This window comes from Camellia sinensis, chromosome 13 (genome assembly GCF_055761805.1).
Source record: "Camellia sinensis isolate YWXY chromosome 13, ASM5576180v1, whole genome shotgun sequence".
In the NCBI taxonomy this organism is placed as follows: Eukaryota; Viridiplantae; Streptophyta; class Magnoliopsida; order Ericales; family Theaceae; genus Camellia; species Camellia sinensis.
In genome coordinates this window covers 11,339,145-11,361,807 of record NC_138973.1, presented here as the reverse complement: position 1 = coordinate 11,361,807, position 22,663 = coordinate 11,339,145, and the positions used below count along the sequence as shown (strand labels likewise).

General features: G+C 42.2%; 1 protein-coding gene across 1 annotated transcript; it reads right to left on the bottom strand.

Moving 5' to 3' along the window:
* Positions 1 to 17,782: 17,782 nt before the first annotated feature.
* LOC114305382 (uncharacterized) lies at positions 17,783 to 18,381 on the bottom strand. Its single transcript, XM_082900274.1, has 2 exons — positions 18,091 to 18,381; positions 17,783 to 17,950 (listed from the first exon to the last, which is right to left on the bottom strand). Exons 1-2 carry the CDS (start codon positions 18,379 to 18,381, stop codon positions 17,783 to 17,785), a joined length of 459 nt encoding a protein of 152 aa, XP_082756400.1.
* Positions 18,382 to 22,663: the final 4,282 nt, after the last annotated feature.

Genomic DNA, 22,663 nt, shown 5'->3' with positions numbered 1-22,663 from the left:
AACATTGGAGAAGGGCTCAACATTGTTTGGTGTCTCCATATATCACTTGTAGTACAATCCCCTATTTGGCCCCATTTTTGCATAAGTTGATAGCCCTCTTGGTTTCTGTTTCTTGGACCTTGGTCCGAACTGAAAGTGGCCTTGTTTTGGCCTATACTTCATGTTTCATTCACACTTTTTTTCTGTTTGGTGATTATTTTATATACTTCATGTTATAGCACCTTTTGGGCCTTGTTTTGCATCCCATTTTTAGCATATTTGTATACTGATTTTGAGGCTGCCATATACTGTAAATGTTCATATTTTTGGTCCATCTTCAGTGTTGTAGAAGGAAATTTTTCAGTTTGGGTTTAGCTTATACCACTTGCTTCATTACCCCTATCTTGGCCCCTATTCTTGTATGCTATTTTTGCCATACCTATATTTGCTGTTTGGCCATGTTTATAACTGGAAACGTGCTTATCTTGGGGCTGTCTAGCTTCTTCCTTTGCATTGCATGTCCATGTTGTGCATATTTAGCATGGCTATAGGCCATTTCGGGTGCCTAATGTTGCATTTCGGGACATTTCCTTGCATTTCATATCATTTCGCTTCATTTCGGGACTGTTTTCCCCATATTTTGTTGCTGAAATTCCATTAGCATGCTTGCATATCATTTCTGCCATGTTTCATCGCATTCTAGCATCGCCTCGGTTTGCGTGCCCGTGTGCACGCATTTCGAGGCACTCCATTTTTTATCCGACGACATCCGATGTGAGTGTGGCTGAGGCTCACTCATGTTGGTATAAGCCCATTTTTCATTTCCATGTCATTTTAGCATCGCCTCGATTTGCGTGCCCGTGTGCACGCATTTCGAGGCACTCCATTTTTTTATCCGACGGCATCCGATGTGAGTGTGGTTGAGGCTCACTCATGTTGGTATAAGCCCATTTGTCATTTCCATGTCATTTTAGCATCGCCTCGGTTTGCGTGCCCGTGTGCACGCATTTCGAGGCACTCCATTTTTTTATCCGACGGCATCCGATGTGAGTGTGGCTGAGGCTCACTCATGTTGGTATAAGCCCATTTGTCATTTCCATGTCATTTTAGCATCGCCTCGGTTTGCGTGCCCGTGTGCACGCATTTCGAGGCACTCTATTTTTTATCCGACGGCATCCGATGTGAGTGTGGCTGAGGCTCACTCATGTTGGTATAAGCCCATTTCTCATTTCCATGTCATTTTAGCATCGCCTCGGTTTGCGTGCCCGTGTGTACGCATTTCAAGGCACTCCATTTTTTATCCGACGGCATCCGATGTGAGTGTGGCTGAGGCTCACTCATGTTGGTATAAGCCCATTTCTCATTTCCATGTCATTTTAGCATCGCCTCGGTTTGCGTGCCCGTGTGTACGCATTTCAAGGCACTCCATTTTTTATCCGACGGCATCCGATGTGAGTGTGGCTGAGGCTCACTCATGTTGGTATAAGCCCATTTGTCATTTCCATGTCATTTTAGCATCGCCTCGGTTTGCGTGCCCGTGTGCACGCATTTCGAGGCACTCCATTTTTTTATCCGACGGCATCCGATGTGAGTGTGGCTGAGGCTCACTCATGTTGGTATAAGCCCATTTGTCATTTCCATGTCATTTTAGCATCGCCTTGGTTTGCGTGCCCGTGTGCACGCATTTCGAGGCACTCCATTTTTTTATCCGACGGCATCCGATGTGAGTGTGGCTGAGGCTCACTCATGTTGGTATAAGCCCATTTGTCATTTCCATGTCATTTTAGCATCGCCTCGGTTTGCGTGCCCGTGTGCACGCATTTCGAAGCACTCTATTTTTTATCCGACGGCATCTGATGTGAGTGTGGCTGAGGCTCACTTATGTCGGTATAAGCCCATTTGTCATTTCCATGTCATTTGCATTGTATCTGTCATCGCCTCGGTTTGCGTGCCCGTGTGCACGTACTTCGAGGCATCTCATTTTCATCATTCTGTCATCGCCTCGGTTTGCGTGCCCGTATGCACGTACTTCGAGGCATCTCATTTTCATTGCATTCCGTCATTTTCTTGGTTTGCGTGCCCGAGTGCACGTATTTCGAGGCCTATCATTCCATAGCATTGTGTATGTTAGGATTGTATATTAGTTGCATTTCATGCATATCATGCATATTGCATCATGTCCGGAATAGGAGTTAGCCCGGGCACGGGAAACGAGGTACATTTCGTACTCCGAGTGACGGAATGTGTCTCAATTCCCCAGTCACCGACACTCCGGATTATCCATGATGGAGTTAGGTTTTAGCTGTAGTTTCATGTGCATTCATCCTATATTGAGTGGTGCATTTCGACTCTTCGGCCATCATGCCTCGGTATGCGTGATTGGTGGCACGAGGATCGAAACATGCATATATCTGTGCAAATACATTGCTGTGCCCCTTTCCTGCTCTCTGTCGCAGCAAAATCAGGAATCAGCAATTTTTCGGGATTCGGCACGCATTTCGAGGATAACTGCTAAACAGAGGCTAATTGGGGCATTCCGGTGGATTTCCGCGCAAGACGATCCGGACATGCATCATCCATCAGAAGCAAGACAATCCCTGGCTTGCACGCCAGTTTTATCTGCTTTCTTAGTTAATTCATTAATTAATTAGAAATCTGTAATATTCTTTTATTCGGGACTGTAATATTTGGACTGTACATTTATTCGGACCCTCTGTGCGAGGGCACAACTGTAATAAGTGTGCGTGGGTGTGTTGTATGTCTTCCAACCCCTCGTCTTTCTCCCTTTTATTTATCCGCTTATGATGGTTAGATTAGGGCATATTTAAATTAGCATACAGTATGACAGCATGTTTGCATCATTCATCTGTATTGCATGCACCGGGCTCGGCGTATCATACTAACTGCATTGTATTTTCAATTCCAAGTTGAATACATGATAGTTGTAGCATTCCATATGCCATGCTTAGAATAGCCGAGCCTGCTATAGTTGCATTTTGCATGTGTTGCATTAGGCATTTCTGTATACTTAGGATTCATGCATGATTTCTAATATAGTTTCTATTTTGGCTTGGAGTACTCGGTGAGTTTTATGCTTTAGCATCCTTGCATGCGTGTGAGTGAATGCCATGATAGCATGCTTACCATGAGGCTATGTGCTTATCTGATATATCTGCCTGAATGCCTGTGGGTGAAGGTTGGGTTATCTAAATTGGAATGAATCATCAAAATGTTTCAAGCCTACCTACGGGTACCAAACCATTTTCAAAAACAAACATGAAATGTTTTGTTCCGATTCGGGCGACCCGGTCTATACTTATATGCTGTGCGCATCACATAATAACCTAGGCTAATAACCGGAATAAGAACTCACAATGTTTTCAAAAATTGATATCATGGTTAGTAGAGGCCGGTCTATGACCGGGCGAGCGGGGGTGCTCACGAAGTGACCTTCCCCAATCGTACCCAAGTTCCCGAGCCGAGGCAACTTTGGTGATGACGGACACGTGGCCTTTTGGCACCGAGTCAGGGTTTCCTAAATTTCCCAAAATAAAATATTTAGGTGGCGACTCTGTATCTGGCAAAGCAGTCCATGTTTGGCACTTCTTTCAAAAATCTGTTTTCTCAAAACGATTTGCCGGATTTGGACTCTTTGGTTCAGACTTAGAACCGTGACTACTGCGAAAGTCGAGTCCGAGCTGTAGCGAAGTCCCCCCGCGGGCTTGTTACAGTTTCTGGCGACTCTGCTGGGGATTTAGAGAACTTGACTCGAACTCATGATATCTGTTTTTGACTACACTTGTGTGTTTCTTTGCATTGCATTTGCATTGGTGCGCCTAGGACACCATGTTTGCCATCTGCTATTCCTGAACGGTTTGCCGGAGGCTTGTCTTGTCAAGGCATGACCATAAGGCTGACCGGTTGTGGGCTCTGCCAGTATGGGAACACAAACCCCGGTTTCGCCGGGGCACCCTCTTTGACCATTCGACCTAGTGCATATTCGAATCTATAGTGACCATTCCAAACTAGGACAGGTTGCTTACCCGTTTATAGGTTGTTTGAAGCCGCTGCGTGCGTAGTGAAACCCTAGCTCCTGACAAAATAGGACAGGGAAACCCTACCCCAACATAGGGGTGTTTTGGCTCTCACTTGTCTGCTATGTGCTTTAGAGTGCGTCTCTACTGGAATGCATGTGTCAGTTTGCAAGTCTGGGCATCAGGCCTGCGAGCATTACCATCAGTATCTGAGAATCAGTTTTACCTGAGGGTATCAGTTTGCAAGGGCGAAAATTTGGGCAGAATTCAGTGGAGGGCACACTCATTCAACTATGCTTGTATCCGTTCAGATGGAATCAGGCTGAGATGCTGTCTGTTTTCTCTTTTACTAGGTAGTCTGGGAACCATAGCTTCTGACGGCTCCGATATCCCCCGAGGTTCATCGAACTTGTGCTGATAGACTTTGCTAGGTCAGAGATTCAGTTCAAGGGCAATCAGTGTTCCTCCACCAGAGGCAAGGGATAGATACCAATCAGTCAGATGGAACGGAAGAACACATCAGGGATAGAGGCCATGATGCGCCAGATGCAAGAAAGTATGAAACTCATGCAGCAGGACGCTGCCCGTCAGGAGGAGTTTTCCAAATAGCAGGCCGCAATCATGACCCAACAGGCCGAACTGATTACTAGACTGCAACAGCAGAATGAGGCATCTGCTTCACAACAAATTCCTCCACCGGCAGGGGCTCCATTACCTGAGCAGATACCTGCTGTTCGGAACGCTCCTCCAAACATCCAGAATACTGTGCCGACTATCCAGAACCAGCAAGAGGACACAAGTCTTCCAACGGGGCCAGCTCCGCCCCCGCTTCCACCACAACTGTCCAAGGTCCATACACCCAATCACCCGGACTCTCCATTCGAGGTCGAGGTTGATAATACAGCTCTGAAATTGAGCAAACTGGAGAAGCTCTTCAAAAAATCCCAAGGGGCCAAGGCTATGCCGGATATTGGAGATGGATATACCGAGGAGGCTGTAACACTCCCTGATAGGTTCAAAATGCCACAAATCGACCGCTTTGACGGGACCGGCGACCCCATGGTCCATATTCGACTGTTTGCAGACGTCTTGCGGCCAATGGGCCTAACACGACCACAGAAGCTCTCACTATTCGGCCGAACCCTGTCGGGTGTGGCCTCCCATTGGTACGCAAGATTACAAGATGAAGTGAAGAAGAATTGGGATGAGATGGCTGAGGCCTTTGTCACACAATATTCATACAACACTCAAATCGAGATCACAACTCGTGATCTCGAAACGACAAGGCAAGAGCCCAAGGAATCTTTCTCGGACTTTGTGATCCGGTGGAGGGCGAAGGCCTCGATGATGACTCTAAGGCCTACTGATAAGGATCAAATTCGGATGATTGTGCGCAATCTCCAGCCTAAGCTAATGCAGAGAATGATTGTAATCCCCTTTCCCACTTTCTCAGATTTACACGATATGGGGGTACAAATCGAAGATGCAATGAGGCAGGGTCTGTTTGACCAGGATAAGGAGCAGCCCAGGAGGGCGTTTTCCCGCAGTTCGAATGCGACCACCAGTGGTGATGCAGCTGCAAGATCTTCTGATGTGGGCATGGTTGCTACCACCGTATCAAAAACAGCTACCCCATTCACCGGTGCGTCTGGAAGTAGCTCACAAGCGGCCAAATATCCACCCCAAGCTAAGAAGGTTTTCACCCCACTTTATATGCCTTTGTCAAAGGCTCTTGGGGTTTTGATCAAGAAAGGGCATCTGAAGCCCCTGGAGCCGCAACCATTACCAAAGAACCTCCCTCTCTCGCACAATCCAGCCGACTACTGTGCCTTCCATCAGCGAGCCGGCCATGACACTGACATGTGCTTTCGTCTCCGCCACGAAATACAAGATCTGATCGACAACGGGATCATCCCCGCGCCAAGTCCTGCAAAGTCTATCGGCACTTGATCAGTGAACTTGTGGGGGATAATGTGATACGATCGAGGGATGAACCACCTGCAGGCGGCACTCAGATTACTCCGGATGTGGCGTATGGCACGCACTGTTTTGAACATTTTGCAAATACTAGTTTTTGTGCTTTCTGACTTGGGTATTGAGTCAGTCTTGTCGTTTTGTTTTGGGTCTGTCTTGTTGTATCGAGTCAGTCCTGTTGTATAGAAGTCGGGTGATTCCGGGGGATGTTACCTCGGGCGTCACCATTTTGTTTTATACTTGTCTTTTCGTTTTGTTTTGAGTCTGTTTCTGCCAGGGAGCCAGTAACACCAGCAGATTTGATTGAAACAGCAGTGTTTTTTCATGCTTTGTGCTTGCTCTTGCTTTGTGCCAATTGTGCCAGAAAGATTTAAATGAAACAGCAGTAATTTTTGCACTTCTGTGTTCGCTGCTGCCGTGTGCTAGGTGTGATGGAATCTGAATGAAATGGCAGTGCATTCCACCTGCTCTCTTGTGCCCTAGAATCATTGCATCGACCTAAGTTTTTCAAAACTCTTTTTGAACATTGCAGTAAAAACGAAGAGGAAGGAATTCCTTGGGATTTGCAAAACTTTGATCATTTGAGAGAAAGAGAGGCATGCTAAGCCCTTAATGAATGAAATCATGCTTGTTAGCGTGAGTACTGAGAAGGACCCTGGCTTGATCCAGACTGGTTTCACACCACCTTCAGCGCGAGCGATTTGTCGCTTTCTTAAAAACTTTCAAAAACAAAATGTTTTGCGCGGTCTTGCGAAGATCTGTGTGGAATCGCTCTTGAGATTGTGCAGCCTAGGATCGCTCTCAGCCTCGAGACTCAACCCCTTCGCTTCCAAACCTTGAACTTGAAATCAGAAGGTTCGACGGTCAACTACGATGTGAGGCCTGTGTGGCTAGATTTGAAGCAGCCCTCGAACAAGAGGCCAGGAAAGTCAGATCAAAAGATCAGAAGATCAGAAGAAGCTTGCAAAGCTAGAACAGAAGTACCCCTCGAACTAGGGGCAAAGATATCAGACATGCTCGAAGAGCTGAAGATGAGTCCTCTTGCAAAGCAGCAGCCATTCTCCTGGATTCAGATGACTCTAGGATCTCAAAACCATTTGGCATGGACTTGTTATACTTTTACCCTTGAGAGGCTCGCTGGGCCGAAAACCCGGAAGGGCGACCCAGGCAAAAGTCAGAGCAAGAGGAAAAAAATACAAAAAAGAAGAAGCAAAAAAAATGCAAAAAGAAAAAAAGAGAACAAAAAAGAAAGATGTAAAGAAAAGAACGAAAAAATCAAAAAAGGAAAAAGAAATGAAAAGAATTGAAAAGAAAAGAAGAACAAAGCTCGCAAGGTCGAAAACCCGCAACGGGCGCCTTGGCAAAAGTTAGAGCCTAAAAAGGAGAGGTTAATACCCGAGTGTACCTTAACCCCGAACTACGTAAGGCTTGATTCCCATCTTTGGGATACGTAGGCAACTTCATTCTGAAGTCCAGCCGTAAAACACTTCAAACTCAATCATGTCTATGTAATGGTTCTGATAATCTTTGCCTTCTCTATATCTGAGAGTCTGGTTGCGTTCGTCGCTCTAAGGACTGACTACAACACACTACGGTGTCATTCAGACAAGGGGCAACTTTCCGTTGCCATTCAATGCACCGCGGTGTCATTCAAACAAGGGGCAACTTTCCGTTGCCATTCAATGCGCTGCGGTGCTATCCAAACAAGGGGCAACTTTCCGTTGCCATTCAGAACGCCGCAGTGTCATTTCAAACAAGGGGCAACATTCCGTTGCCATGCAGTGTCCTTCAGACAAGGGGCAATTTCCCATTGCCATGGATCCGAGGTTGCGCATCTCAAGAGTAGGTCCCATGCTCGTTGAGCAGTGGTCGTTTGCGAAAATAGTTTTTGAGAATTTTTACTGAGGTTGACTAATCTTCTCGAAAAGTATTCCATTTTCAAAACTGGACCATTTCTTGGACCCAAAAAAGGAAAACTCTCAGTGCTCACTGCCTAACTTGCATGATTTTAAATCAGAAAATTGAACAAATATGTTAATCTAACTCTCATTTTGGTCAAAATTTTTTTTTTTTTTTTTTTTAGGAGAAAACTAAAACTAAAATGGTCAAGATGATGAACTACTGGCACAGTTGAGTTAGGCTTCCTGCCTTTTCCCCACTGCCAACATACTTGCCAGAAAGGCCACTCTACCCGCCAAAAAAGGGGATAACCGAAGTTAACAACAAATGGCTGAAAGTTCTCTCATCCTCCAAGCAGCGAGGTATCAAGCCGAGTGTGAAGCACGAATTGGAATGGATCGAGATGCTCCATTCCCTCATCCGGCGCATCGACAGATGTCACCGAAGGAAATAGCCGCGAGCTGATTATGTTGGGCATGAGCCCGCAATTTCCTGTTCATCCATCAACCACCCAGGGGAGGGATGAAAAATGAGAGATTGAAGAATAGAGAGATGTGTGATGAGAGAAAAAGTGAGAAAAGGGCTTTTTCAGAAAAACAGAGCTTGAGGGCCGAGTGATGTGAGGATTACAAATGAGAGAGGGTGGGGAACACTACCCGGTGAAACAGGCTCCCTGTGCACGTCTGAGTGTCGTGTCTTTTTGTTTTATCTCGATTCTTGTTTTGAGTCGTTTCGAGTGTTACTCGATGTGTCTAGGTTGTGTGCCTTTTATTTCCTTGTTGCGTCGTTTTGCTGCGTTCAGTCATAGGCTCAATACTTGGTCGAAAGCTCATCTCTGAATTTCAAAAACAAAATCGTTTTGTGCTCCGAGTGCCATGCCATTCTCCACATTTGTACAAAACAAAATTTGTTCTTTCATAAAATCGCAGGGTTCAACCCGGGTCATGTCGGAACAATAGAACTAGGACCTATTTGAAGCTATATGGGTTCCAGACTACAAAGCAAAAGCAAAAGAGGAAATGTCAGGTATCTGAGTTTGTTTTAACTTCAGTAAGTTCCGAGACTACATCCCGTGTGTGCCTCTTCAAGTCTTGCCAAGGCTCCGAAGTATGAGTGTGCCTCTACCTCAAGCTCAAGATCAAGTCTGCTTCAAGCCAAAATGGTAATCAGAAGTGCTCTCCCTGAGTACCATTCCCCGCCAGAGGCATCTTGGCCGTGTTCGCAATGAGTTCCTAGGAGACCAACTGCGACGGTGGAAACTAGAGTTCGAATGGCCGATGCCTAGAACGTAAAGGTTCGGGATTTCCGAGACCAAAGTCTGGTTTAAATACCCAGAGGCATGCCCTCGGCTTGAAATCTGTATGGCAGCCCCATAGATTGAGATAGCATGTGAATGCGCCTCGATTCTGGATACTGAATCAACCTAGCCTGTCACCCCGTTGGAGAATAGGGAAAGTTGTGAACATGGCCAGGAAGGAAAGGTAGTAACTGCGGTTTGGAAGTACAATCAAGAAAGTGCAAGGAGAACCCACTCTTTTCAGTTCAAAATGTTTCTGCGGAATTTTCAACTCATATCTTCGATGTGTGGCTCATCGTCAGTCGGCATGCACGAGGTGTATCCTTTTTGGAATATATCGTGACCCCTCCGAGAGGTAAATCGGAGGTTGCGTTTGGAATTTGGTCTACTTAAGGCTTGTATTCCCTTATTCGGTTTTTTTGTTTCAAACGGGTGTTGTTACGCGCGTTCCACTGGCATTGTTGTGCTCATTCGTTGCATTGTTATGCACATCTATCTAGCATTGTTATGCTCATTCATTGCATTGTTATGCACATCTATCTAGCATTGTTATGCTCATTCCTTGTATTGTTATGCGCATCTATCTAGCATTGTTATGATCATTCGTTGCATTGTTATGCACATCTATCTAGCATTGTTATGCTCATTGCTTGCATTGTTATGCACATCTTCTAGCATTGTTATGCTCATTACTTGCATTGTGATGTACACTTCACCTGCATCGTTATGCACCTTTTCACTTACAATTCTTATCTTTCCTCTCTTGCATGTGATATGCTGAGAGGTTTTCTCTTGCGTGTGATACGCTGAGAAATTTATCTTTTCTCTCTTGCATGTGATATGCTGAGCAGTTTTCTCTTGCGTGTGATACGCTGAGAAATTTATCTTTTCTCTCTTGCATGTGATATGCTGACCAGTTTTCTCTTGCGTGTGATACGCTGAGAAATTTATCTTTTCTCTCTTGCATGTGATATGCTGAGCAGTTTTCTCTTGCGTGTGATACGCTGAGAAATTTATCTTTTCTCTCTTGCATGTGATATGCTGAGCAGTTTTCTCTTGCGTGTGATACGCTGAGAAATTTATCTTTTCTCTCTTGCATGTGATATGCTGAGAGGTTTTCTCTTGCGTGTGATACGCTGAGAAACTTATCTTTTCTCTCTTGCATGTGATATGCTGAGATGTTTTCTCTTGCGTGTGATACGCTGAGAAATTTATCTTTTCTCTCTTGCATGTGATATGCTGAGAGGTTTTCTCTTGTGTGTGATACGCTGAGAAATCTCTCTTTTCTCTCTTGCATGTGATATGCTGAGAGGTTTTCTCTTGCGTGTGATACGCTGAGGAATTTGCCTTTCTTCTCTTGCGTGTGATACGCTGAGAAGTTTACCTTTCCTCTCTTGCGTGTGATACGCTGAAAGGTTTACCTTCTTCCTCTCCTATGTGTGATACGCAGAGAGATGTTGTGTGTAAGGCTCCGGGTAGTCTCGGTAGTCGCTTTTAGCCTTCTCCGCGTGAGACGCAGTGAGAATTGCATAATTTTCTTACATCCTTTCTACATGAAATGTAATTAGATTGGTATTCACTTGCTTAAAACTGTTGCATGGTATGCTTCATTACAGCTTGCTGCATTTGCATAATCATTGGGTTATGTTCGGCTTCTTGCCTTATCATTTGTATTTTGCCCCTGCCTGCGGGCACATCTCTGTTTATCTTGTATGTTTGTCTGAGTCTTCGGCCTTGTCAAAAATGGGTCGTCTCTAGGCTTTGACATTCACTCCCGTCACTTGTGACTTCCGAGTTCTGTCAAAGAGGGGCAACTGTAGACACCCCATTTTTGACCGACCTTAAGACTCAGACATCACCAGTTGAGCACCCGGTGATATTACATGTTGTGCTTCCTCAGAAGTTTCAGAGTCGCGGCCGTGAGCCCTGCCTCCGGACTTCCGAACCCTTTTCTGTGCCTTGTCTTGGTTTGCGAACCAGACTCGGTTTTCTCCGTTTCTTTTTCTGAGGGGAGGGAGAGGTCCCGTAGGCCATCTCTCAATGTCCGTGGGCTACATTTGGTGGCCGTAGGCCATTTTTCCCATTTCGGAGTCCGGTTCCCGGTTTTCGGAGCCGTCAGGCCGTGTGCCTCGGTTCGGGACCGCTTAACCATCTCCTATTGCTCTGATTTTTGGCATACTTCCTATTTGCTCCCTTTTGAGGGACACTGGGGGCTGAGAAACCCACTTCGAGGTCGAATACCATTTTCGGTGCTTAACAGCCCATTTTCGGGACCCCGAACTGCGTGTTTTGGCCCCGGAACGTTCGTTTTGCAACGGTTTTCGCTCATTTTTGGCAGGTACCTCTGTTTTATCACTGGGAAGGTCACTGAAGGGTGGGAGGCCAGCAATTGTTGCAACAACCAGTTATTTCTCTTCCGGAGCCTCCCGGCGCCCGTTTTTCACACTTCCGGGCTAATGTTGAATACCTTAGAGCTAGTGTTGCCAACTTTCAACCACATATCTGTGATCTACACATCTGGGAGGCCACTAAAAGTTGGTGGCCGGCCATTAAGGTCATCTGACCCTTTTGACCCCTTTCTTCCGGGCTAATGTTGAACCCCTTGGACCTTTTTTCTTGAACTTTGAACCACATATCTGTGATCTACACATCTGGGAGGCCACTAAAAGTTCATGGCCGGCCAATAAGTCAACTTGACCCTTTTGACCCCCTCTTTCCGAGCCATTGTTGAACCCCTTGGGCCCACTTTCTTGGAATTTCAATTACATGGTTGTGTTGTACACACATAGGGCTACCTCCCCAATATCTGGCCGGCCAGAAAAGCTCCTTGACCCTTTTGACCCCTAGCCGGCCGGCTAGGGGGTATGGCCGGCCGGCCACCTCCAGCCAAAGTGAGAGGCCGGCCGTGTTCTTCTCACTGTACCCTTACCAGCTGTGGGGCAATATCCCCCAGATATTTTCTGTATCCGGGGGATATTTTGGGAGAGAGTTATGCTCTCCAATTCACCCCCCTTTTACACCCCTTTCTTGACCTTATAGCCAGCTGAGGGTCTTCTTCTTGAGGGGGAGAAAAATTCCTCTCCAAGCACAAACCCTAAACTCCATTGTCATCCTTCTCAATTCTCCAAAAAACCCTAACTTCTTAACCTTCATTCCTTCTACACCACCAAGCTCTACCACCATCATCTCATTTCCAGCAGCAAGGGAGGATTCTTGAAGGCTAAAGAAGCTGCAAATCAACCCAAGAAGCAACAAAATCTCGAATCTTCAAGGGTAAGTTACACTTTTACCCTTTTGACCCTTTATCTTGTTCCATTTCTAAGCCCCTCTTGCTTTTTGTTTCAAGCTCCGGCCCTAACTGAAAAGGGCCATTTTTTGAGCTCATCTTCACTTCTCATTAAGGGCTCAACCCTGTTTGAGCCCTCCATAATACACTTGCTTCATTGACCATCTTGTATGTCATAGTTTTGCATGCTATTTTTGACCCATGAGCAATTTATTTTCGAGCATGTTGTAAACTGATATAGGGCTTATTTTGAGCCCCTCTTCAACATTGGAGAAGGGCTCAACATTGTTTGGTGTCTCCATATATCACTTGTAGTTCAATCCCCTATTTGGCCCCATTTTTGCATAAGTTGATAGCCCTCTTGGTTTCTGTTTTTTGGACCTTGGTCCGAACTGAAAGTGGCCTTGTTTTGGCCTATACTTCATGTTTCATTCACACTTTTTTTCTGTTTGGTGATTATTTTATATACTTCATGTTATAGCACCTTTTGGGCCTTGTTTTGCATCCCATTTTTAGCATATTTTTATACTGATTTTGAGGCTGCCATATACTGTAAATGTTCATATTTTTGGTCCATCTTCAGTGTTGTAGAAGGAAATTTTTCAGTTTGGGTTTAGCTTATACCACTTGCTTCATTACCCCTATCTTGGCCCCTATTCTTGTATGCTATTTTTGCTATACCTATATTTGCTGTTTGGCCATGTTTATAACTGGAAAGGTGCTTATCTTGGGGCTGTCTAGCTTCTGCCTTTGCATTGCATGTCCATGTTGTGCATATTTAGCATGGCTATAGGCCATTTCGGGTGCCTAATGTTGCATTTCGGGACATTTCCTTGCATTTCATATCATTTCGCTTCATTTCGGGACTGTTTTCCCCATATTTTGTTGCTGAAATTCCATTAGCATGCTTGCATATCATTTCTGCCATGTTTCATCGCATTCTAGCATCGCCTCGGTTTGCGTGCCCGTGTGCACGCATTTCGAGGCACTCCATTTTTTATCCGACGACATCCGATGTGAGTGTGGCTGAGGCTCACTCATGTTGGTATAAGCCCATTTGTCATTTCCATGTCATTTTAGCATCGCCTCGGTTTGCGTGCCCGTGTGCACGCATTTCGAGGCACTCCATTTTTTTATCCGACGGCATCCGATGTGAGTGTGGCTGAGGCTCACTCATGTTGGTATAAGCCCATTTGTCATTTCCATGTCATTTTAGCATCGCCTCGGTTTGCGTGCCCGTGTGCACGCATTTCGAGGCACTCCATTTTTTTATCCGACGGCATCCGATGTGAGTGTGGCTGAGGCTCACTCATGTTGGTATAAGCCCATTTGTCATTTCCATGTCATTTTAGCATCGCCTCGGTTTGCGTGCCCGTGTGCACGCATTTCGAGGCACTCCATTTTTTATCCGACGACATCTGATGTGAGTGTGGCTGAGGCTCACTTATGTCGGTATAAGCCCATTTGTCATTTCCATGTCATTTGCATTGTATCTGTCATCGCCTCGGTTTGCGTGCCCGTGTGCACGTACTTCGAGGCATCTCATTTTCATCATTCTGTCATCGCCTCGGTTTGCGTGCCCGTGTACACGTACTTCGAGGCATCTCATTTTCATTGCATTCCGTCATTTTCTCGGTTTGCGTGCCCGAGTGCACGTATTTCGAGGCCTATCATTCCATAGCATTGTGTATGTTAGGATTATATATTAGTTGCATTTCATGCATATCATGCATATTGCATCATGTCCGGAATAGGAGTTAGCCCGGGCACGGGAAACGAGGTACATTTCGTACTCCGAGTGACGGAATGTGTCTCAATTCCCCAGTCACCGACACTCCGGATTATCCATGATGGAGTTAGGTTTTAGCTGTAGTTTCATGTGCATTCATCCTATATTGAGTGGTGCATTTCGACTCTTCGGCCATCATGCCTCGGTATGCGTGATTGGTGGCACGAGGATCGAAACATGCATATATCTGTGCAAATACATTGCTGTGCCCCTTTCCTGCTCTCTGTCGCAGCAAAATCAGGAATCAGCAATTTTTCGGGATTCGGCACGCATTTCGAGGATAACTGCTAAACAGAGGCTAATTGGGGCATTCCGGTGGATTTCCGCGCAAGACGATCCGGACATGCATCATCCATCAGAAGCAAGAAAATCCCTGGCTTGCACGCCAGTTTTATCTGCTTTCTTAGTTAATTCATTAATTAATTAGAAATCTGTAATATTCTTTTATTCGGGACTGTAATATTTGGACTGTACATTTATTCGGACCCTCTGTGCGAGGGCACAACTGTAATAAGTGTGCGTGGGTGTGTTGTATGTCTTCCAACCCCTCGTCTTTCTCCCTTTTATTTATCCGCTTATGATGGTTAGATTAGGGCATATTTAAATTAGCATACAGTATGACAGCATGTTTGCATCATTCATCTGTATTGCATGCACCGGGCTCGGCGTATCATACTAACTGCATTGTATTTTCAATTCCAAGTTGAATACATGATAGTTGCAGCATTCCATATGCCATGCTTCGAATAGCCGAGCCTGCTATAGTTGCATTTTGCATGTGTTGCATTAGGCATTTCTGTATACTTAGGATTCATGCATGATTTCTAATATAGTTTCTATTTTGGCTTGGAGTACTCGGTGAGTTTTATGCTTTAGCATCCTTGCATGCGTGTGAGTGAATGCCATGATAGCATGCTTACCATGAGGCTATGTGCTTATCTGATATATCTGCCTGAATGCCTGTGGGTGAAGGTTGGGTTATCTAAATTGGAATGAATCATCAAAATGTTTCAAGCCTACCTACGGGTAGCAAACCATTTTCAAAAACAAACATGAAATGTTTTGTTCCGATTCGGGCGACCCGGTCTATACTTATATGCTGTGAGCATCACATAGTAACCTAGGCTAATAACCGGAATAAGAACTCACAATGTTTTCAAAAATTGATATCATGGTTAGTAGAGGCCGGTCTATGACCGGGCGAGCGGGGGTGCTCACGAAGTGACCTTCCCCAATCGTACCCAAGTTCCCGAGCCGAGGCAACTTTGGTGATGACGGACACGTGGCCTTTTGGCACCGAGTCAGGGTTTCCTAAATTTCCCAAAATAAAATATTTAGGTGGCGACTCTGTATCTGGCAAAGCAGTCCATGTTTGGCACTTCTTTCAAAAATCTGTTTTCTCAAAACGATTTGCTGGATTTGGACTCTTTGGTTCAGACTTAGAACCGTGACTACTGCGAAAGTCGAGTCCGAGCTGTAGCGAGGTCCCCCCGCGGGCTTGTTACACTTGGGCATTGATGTCACAATGTGAATGTTTACATCATACTCCATCACAGTATTGAGTGAAGTTTGGGGGTTCTGACATTAATGTGAACATTCACATGATGTGAATGTTCACATCAGTGTGCACTACTCTAAATTTACCCAGTAATCAATAGTAATGTGAATGTTCACATCATCCATGTTTGAGAAATAAATTTCGAACACGACAACATTTACTGGCCAATGTGAATGCTTACATGGGTGATCACATTATGTTATAATTTTCTAAAAATCAAAGGGGGAACCAACAGCGCCAAACTACACCCAATAACACAAACAACTTGGGCATTGATGTCACAATGTCAATGTTTAGATCATACTTCAGCACAGTGTTGAGTGAAGTTTGGGTGTTCTGACATTAATGTGTTTACATCAGTGTGTACTACTCTAAATTTACCCAGTAATCAATAGTAATGTGAATGTTCACATCATTCATGTGTGCAAAAACAAATCCCGAAAACTACAACAGTTAGAGGCCAATGTGAATGTTTACATATATTTTTACAAAATTAATTCCGAAAACATCTATGTTTGATGACATTATGATTGAGAAGCAGAAGGAGGAATGGTATTCCTTACTTTTGTTCGTCATGGTTGGTGGGTATGGATCACACTCAGTGGATAAAATAAACTCAATGGGGCGACAAGAATCTTCGAACGACGAAGCACCCTCCTTCCGATGTGAAGCTTCGCAGTGGTGAGACGAAGAGGAATCTAGGGTTACTGGAGGCAATATCAGTATCGTTTCGTCGATTGAGTTTTTGTTTTGGAAATTTTGTGGATTGAATATTTCGAATAGGAATGGGTTTTTGCAGAATCGGTTTCACGCGGGAGAGGCGGAGAGGGTTATTTCGTCCTTTAACAATTAATGGACCTAATGGAATATTCAGAAACAGTTTGGGTTTTATGGAACAAAACAGTTATAAATAGGACTTATCAAAAAATGGCCCTTAAAATAATTAATAAGACAAAATGTCACATCAAATTTATAATTATTTTATTTTTTCTCTCACAAATATCACATCCAACTACAAAAAAATCCGATCATCTTCCCAAATATAAAAATGTTAGCCTACTAAAATAACCTACTAAAATAGAAACTTCTCAAACACCCATTGAGAACAACACTGATTTCTTCCTTCCCACTTTAAAAAAAGCACTTCCTTCTTTTTATTTTATTTTTAATTTTTGGGTGAGTGTATTTTATTTTTAATTTTTGGTGAGTGGGTACATACACTCGATTAATAAATAAATTGCACTTTATCCCTTTACAAACAAGTATTATATATATATATTTTTTAATTTTTAATTTTTTTCAATCTCAACTATCTATTAACATTCTATAATGAAAAAAAGAAAAAGAAATAACACATGAATTTTACACGTATATATCTTTCCTCTCACATATTTTTCATAAGATACGAAAAACATGTATATATCTCCTACATATATGTATATATGTAACATAAATTAGCTCCTAATTGAGCATTTTAATCATAAAATTAGTAACTCACATGTTACTTTTCTGTTCTGTTAATAGAATGTCAACAATAGGAGTTGGATTGAAATTAAAAAAAAAAATTAATAACTAAAATAATAATTACCCATAAGTGAGGAATAAAGTGTAATTTGTCTAATATTTAACTTTATCCAGCTTTCTAAGTTAGTATTATTCCATATTTTCTCTCATTCATAGAGAGAGAAAGAAACAAAAATAAAAATAAAAACAAAACAAAACAAAAAAGAAGAGAGAAGAGAGAAAGAGGAGTTTTCAGTATGACTTCAGTTATTTTTGGTGCTCTCTCTCTCTCTCTCTCTCCCCAAAGTAAACTCTTATAATTTTTTTTTTCAAATTCTATAGTCGTATATTCCATTCTATTTGTACTCTCATTTGAGAAGAGAGAATAAGTTGAATTGGTAGATGAAGCTGATGAAGACGATGATAACGATAATGAAGTGGTGAAGTTGAATTCTATCTGTAATCACTGGTGGAGAGCGAAGTAAGAAATTGGTTCCTTCTTCTCTTCCGATTTAAGTTCCCTAAGTGGTATAGCAGCTAGAAATCTCTTCATGAACTCTCTGCAACACTCTTTGCCACCGCAAATTTCGTCCTCACTTGCCTGATCGGAACTGACCCCTTCTTTCTTTACCTTCCCGCGCATCAAAGCCGAGTCATCAAACCTCAAAATGTATGCTTGGTTGCAACCCTCAAAAAGTCACCGAATGTGTCGATGATGTAGTAAGCGTTGACGTCGACCTTCAACACAAAGAAATGATCATTCCAACTTACTATGTAAATCCTAGGCATGTCATTGTCACCCTCTGCGTTCTTCTTGATCTCATCCCATATCTGATCAAACGACATGACTCCTTTCAATGTCTCGAACTTTTCCAGGCCGAAGAATCCGATAAAGGACTTCTCATGCAAGACCGATATTGGGCAGAGTCTAGCTTGCAGGACGGTCTCGATGTCAAAAAGCTTGTCGGGGAATTGGTTTATCAAGTCCTGATTGTCACAGAGCTTTCTCCATTCAGAGGAGCCTTCGACTATGAGCCTGTCGAATTGGGCCCTCGTTGGCATGTTGTCTTGGTTGGATTGAAGCCAATTGGCAATGACTGCAGCCAGTACTGTACATGCGCTTTCTCGCTGCGTTGGTCGAAGGAAGCAAAGAAGACGTTGGCTTTGAGCTTTGCTTGGCCATCTCTGTTGACTAGATCCTTTTCTTCCCAATGACCAGTGGTGCTAGGTTCCCTTTGCTTACGAGCAGGTTCATTGACATCTAATTTCTGCAAAAAAATAGTTATCAAGAAAGGTTAGATTATAATTTTCAACCTCACTAATAGCAAAATATGTATTGATATTGACAGTACAGTTATATATTAGTTGGTATCAGACAATATCAGTAAATATATCGAAAGTTTAAAATCCTGATACATATCAGTCCGTATGTTATGTATGGGGCACTATTTAAAATCCTGCAAAAGACCCCCCAACCCATGTTGGAATAGTAGCCCAAATACAAGCTTATACGAACTTTAGGGTGTTGTCTTTAGGAGAAAGAAAAATGTACTTAGAAATGGATTACTTATGCATATTTATTTATCATGTGTAATTAAAAAAAAAATAGATTTATTGATAAATATTATTCATTTTCTTAACCCAAGCAATAATCAACTTTTTTATTTTAACTAAGAATGCAATTTATGTAGTCTATTTCGCTGGCAACTCTTTCATATAGAACCATATTCAGAGTTCGTAGCAATTAAGTCACATAGGAAGATGAAATAAACAAACTGCCAAACAAGATTTAGGATGGTATGCTTTTGATTTTTGGTTAATAGAATAATCAAAAAGAAAATAAAGCTAAACAGAAGATAAATTGCTTCATTTTTCTTTGGCTGATCAAAAAGTATTTTAGAAATTCCAACCAAACAGTGCCAAAATATTTTTTTCAACATTAGCACACCAACGAGAAGAATATGCAGGAAGTAAAACTTGTGAATGAACTTACAAAGGCTTCTTTTTGGTATTCTGTGTTTAGCAATTTCTCCAGAAAAGAACCTTTTTCTTGATAAATTCAACCTGTCTTCTCTGCATCTCTCTATAATGATATAATGACGAAGAATCTTGAAATAACTGTGATCGGTTTGCAGTGTCAGGTGCTCTGTTTCCAGCATCAACTGCTAAATCGTTCCCAACAATAGTTCCCTTTGTCTCATTCATAGGAGTTTTAGCACTAACCACATTTGCACCATCTTGTGATTGAGAAGCTCCTGGTACAGGGAGAGTTACGACCGGAAGATTCAGCTCCTGACAAATGACCTCTTGAACCTTCAGGTCCTTGTCATCAACAATAGCTTGCCACCTTCCATAGCCATGCCTTCACATCCAACCATATTAGTTATGAACTTATGACTGTCAATATCTATCATATATAAACTATGAGCCTTATCTTACGACTAATCCTATCAAAGTTTGGGCTTGTTTGGTGCAGCTTATTGAGCTTCTTATAGATTTTTTATTTTGGAGTTTTGTGCCAGAATGTTTGGTGTTTGGCACTCACATAAAACATTGGGGGTGTGATATACTATGAAAATGCAACTTGCCCTATAGTTCTGGAAAAATAGTGCACATGACACACAGACATTTACTCATAAACACACAAGTACTTCCATAGATGCATAAATTCATATATAAAAAATGTATTTCTTGTCACGTCTTTGTATTTAGTCAAAATCCACTTTTGGAATTATCCGAGTTCACAAGCCTTGAGCCTATCCAATGACCATTTTATTTCCAATATCAAAAAGGCAACCAAAAAATACTTGTAAGAGAAACATACATAAAATCAGAAGCTCATGGTTAACAATAACATTAGTAAAAATAAACATATAAATGATAACCAATACAATCAATTGCCATAGAGTGTTATCAGTAAGAGTCCATCATATCAAAGACGTGGAAGTCAGCATCTATGGCATGCTTTTAGGACATTAACTGAAACATAAACTTTAAAACTTATTGACAAGTATAGCTAGTACTGTATTGCCTACATCATCACTTCTATTCAATACATACTTTGAAATGAATTTATTTATTTTTTCTCAAGTAACTCACACAGTGTATCTAGAAAATGTTTTGCACCAAATTACCATAACACAGAATCTAAAACCGTGGCTGGCAATCAAATTAAACAAATCAAAAAATAATTGTCACCAACACAAAAAATTCCCATCAAACTATAACTAACAGCTATGTACTTTAATACTTCTCTCATATCTTTCCCTTCTTTATAAAGGATGCATCTTCCTTTCTATCTCCATTTCATTCAATTTACCTCTTTTTAGAACAGAAAAGAGAAATAAACATAAAAAAGAAACATACTTTAATACAACAGGGAGTAGTAATAGATTGTGATGCTCTTTCCAAAACCTTCCACTCTTCAATCCTAGGAAATGAGATACTATGTCATCTGGAAAAAAGGGAGTGCCTGGCTTTTCCGATGCAGCCTTCATCTATCATTGTACAAAAAGGTTTATAGTTAAAATTTTAAATAAAATTACCATGACAGTTTTAAGATTCAATATATGATATTTCTAGATCTTCATCGAAGCAACATTTACATATAAGGACTGCTTGATAGATGTTGAGGGGGCATACCATGATACTACCAACGGAAAAGATTATAATTTTTTAGATTTCTGTGGAATGAATTAGCATTTCAAAATTAAGGTTCTACGCATTTTTCAATCCATGCCAATGTGCATACATGGATTGCTTCAACTAAGAGTTCAGCTTGTTGTAATTCTTTTTTAAATGAAAAACACCAATGTTTAAGACTCATGTCACGCATCCTAGACCTATATGTTAGGAATTTAAAAATGGAAAAACCAGGCTTTCATTATTTAAACACTATTTGAAATAAAGAGGGATATGAGAACAACAGTCCACACAAATCATAGCTTTAAAATGATTCCCAAGTTGACCACTCTTAAAAATCTAAAGCTACAAAAGTACTAACTGCAACAACCCTCGTCACTGTTTACCGAATAACCACTGATTACCGTTAAACTGAAACTGATTATGATTGATAATTGAACTGATTGAAATACTGAACTGACTGACTGAAATATGGAATTGAATTGACTAAGTATATCTGTTTAACTATATGTCTCTGTTGACTGTTTAACTATCTGTTCAGTTTTTATGTTTAAACTGCAAATTGAAGGCCTTATCGGTGGCCGAACCGGAAACCGATTAGTGTTTTATGATCATCGTCATCTATGTGATTTTATGGTGTAGTTACCTGAAAACTGATTAGGTACGATTAAATTAGATTAAAATGAGCTAAATTGCATAGTTGGCCTTATTTACCATTTTGCCACATTAGTGGCCCATACCATGATCAACATTTGAGCCTTAGTATACACCTAGGCACACTTTTGCTCAGCTCATTCCTTGCCTTTGCCGACTAGAGAGAGGGAGATAAGGGAGAGAGTTGGATTTCATCTCACTTTAGCTTGTGAATTGCTTGGAATTGAAGAAGAAATTGCATATTTGAGCTTCCCTTCCTTGAATTGGAGCCTTAAGGTAGAAATTCATCTTCTCATTCTTGTGTTTGAATTGTTTCTTGCATGGTTTAGACCTAGGTTGGAGACTAGAGCCAACTTATGGCTCAAATTGTTGTGTTGAAGCTTAATTGTTGCATGCATGTATATATATTGAAGTTTTGAGGTGGTAGTTCACATTCCTCACATGCATGTCCATGTTTTAAGAGTAGTCCATGATTTCATCATGTTTTTAGAAAGAATTGGCTCCTTAGAGCATCAAATTGAAGCTTTGAAATGATTTAAATTCATGCATGTTTGTATGTTCTTCATATTTATGGAAATTGGTTTGAATTGGATTCATTTGAAACACCCTTGGGCTTTAATTTTACAAATTGAGCTTTGAACCATGTTAAAATATGAGTTTTGATGTGTTTTCTGGAAAATTGGCCCAAGAGGATCGAAATTTATGGTTTAAAACTTGGTTTTGAGCTTGAGGTTCAAATCTGGAATTTCCAGAATTTGGACTCACACTCGAGCGTGGAAATCGTGCTCCCAGCATTTTGTTCTGTTTTGAAGTCCTCTCGAGCGGAACAATTGACGCTCGAGCGGGGCTTTATGTCTCATGCTCGAGCGGGTGTCGAGCGCCCAATCGAGCGTGATTTTCACCTATCCAGCACTTTTGACTGTTTTACAGAACGCTCGAGCGAGTAAGTCTACACTCGAGCGGAAACCTTCGTCTGTATGTCCGCTCGAACGGAGTAACCTACGCTCGAGCGTGACCCCTATTTTCTGAAAAGTCTGAAAATGTTTTT

Excerpts from the sequence above, each read along its gene's own strand:
- LOC114305382 (XM_082900274.1), bottom strand. The coding sequence starts at position 18,381 with ATGCCAACGAGGGCCCAATTCGACAGGCTCATAGTCGAAGGCTCCTCT. Across the intron at positions 17,951-18,090 it reads ACATGCCTAGGATTTACATA|GTAAAGAAAGAAGGGGTCAG; the intron begins GTAAGTTGGAAT and ends ATGCGCGGGAAG.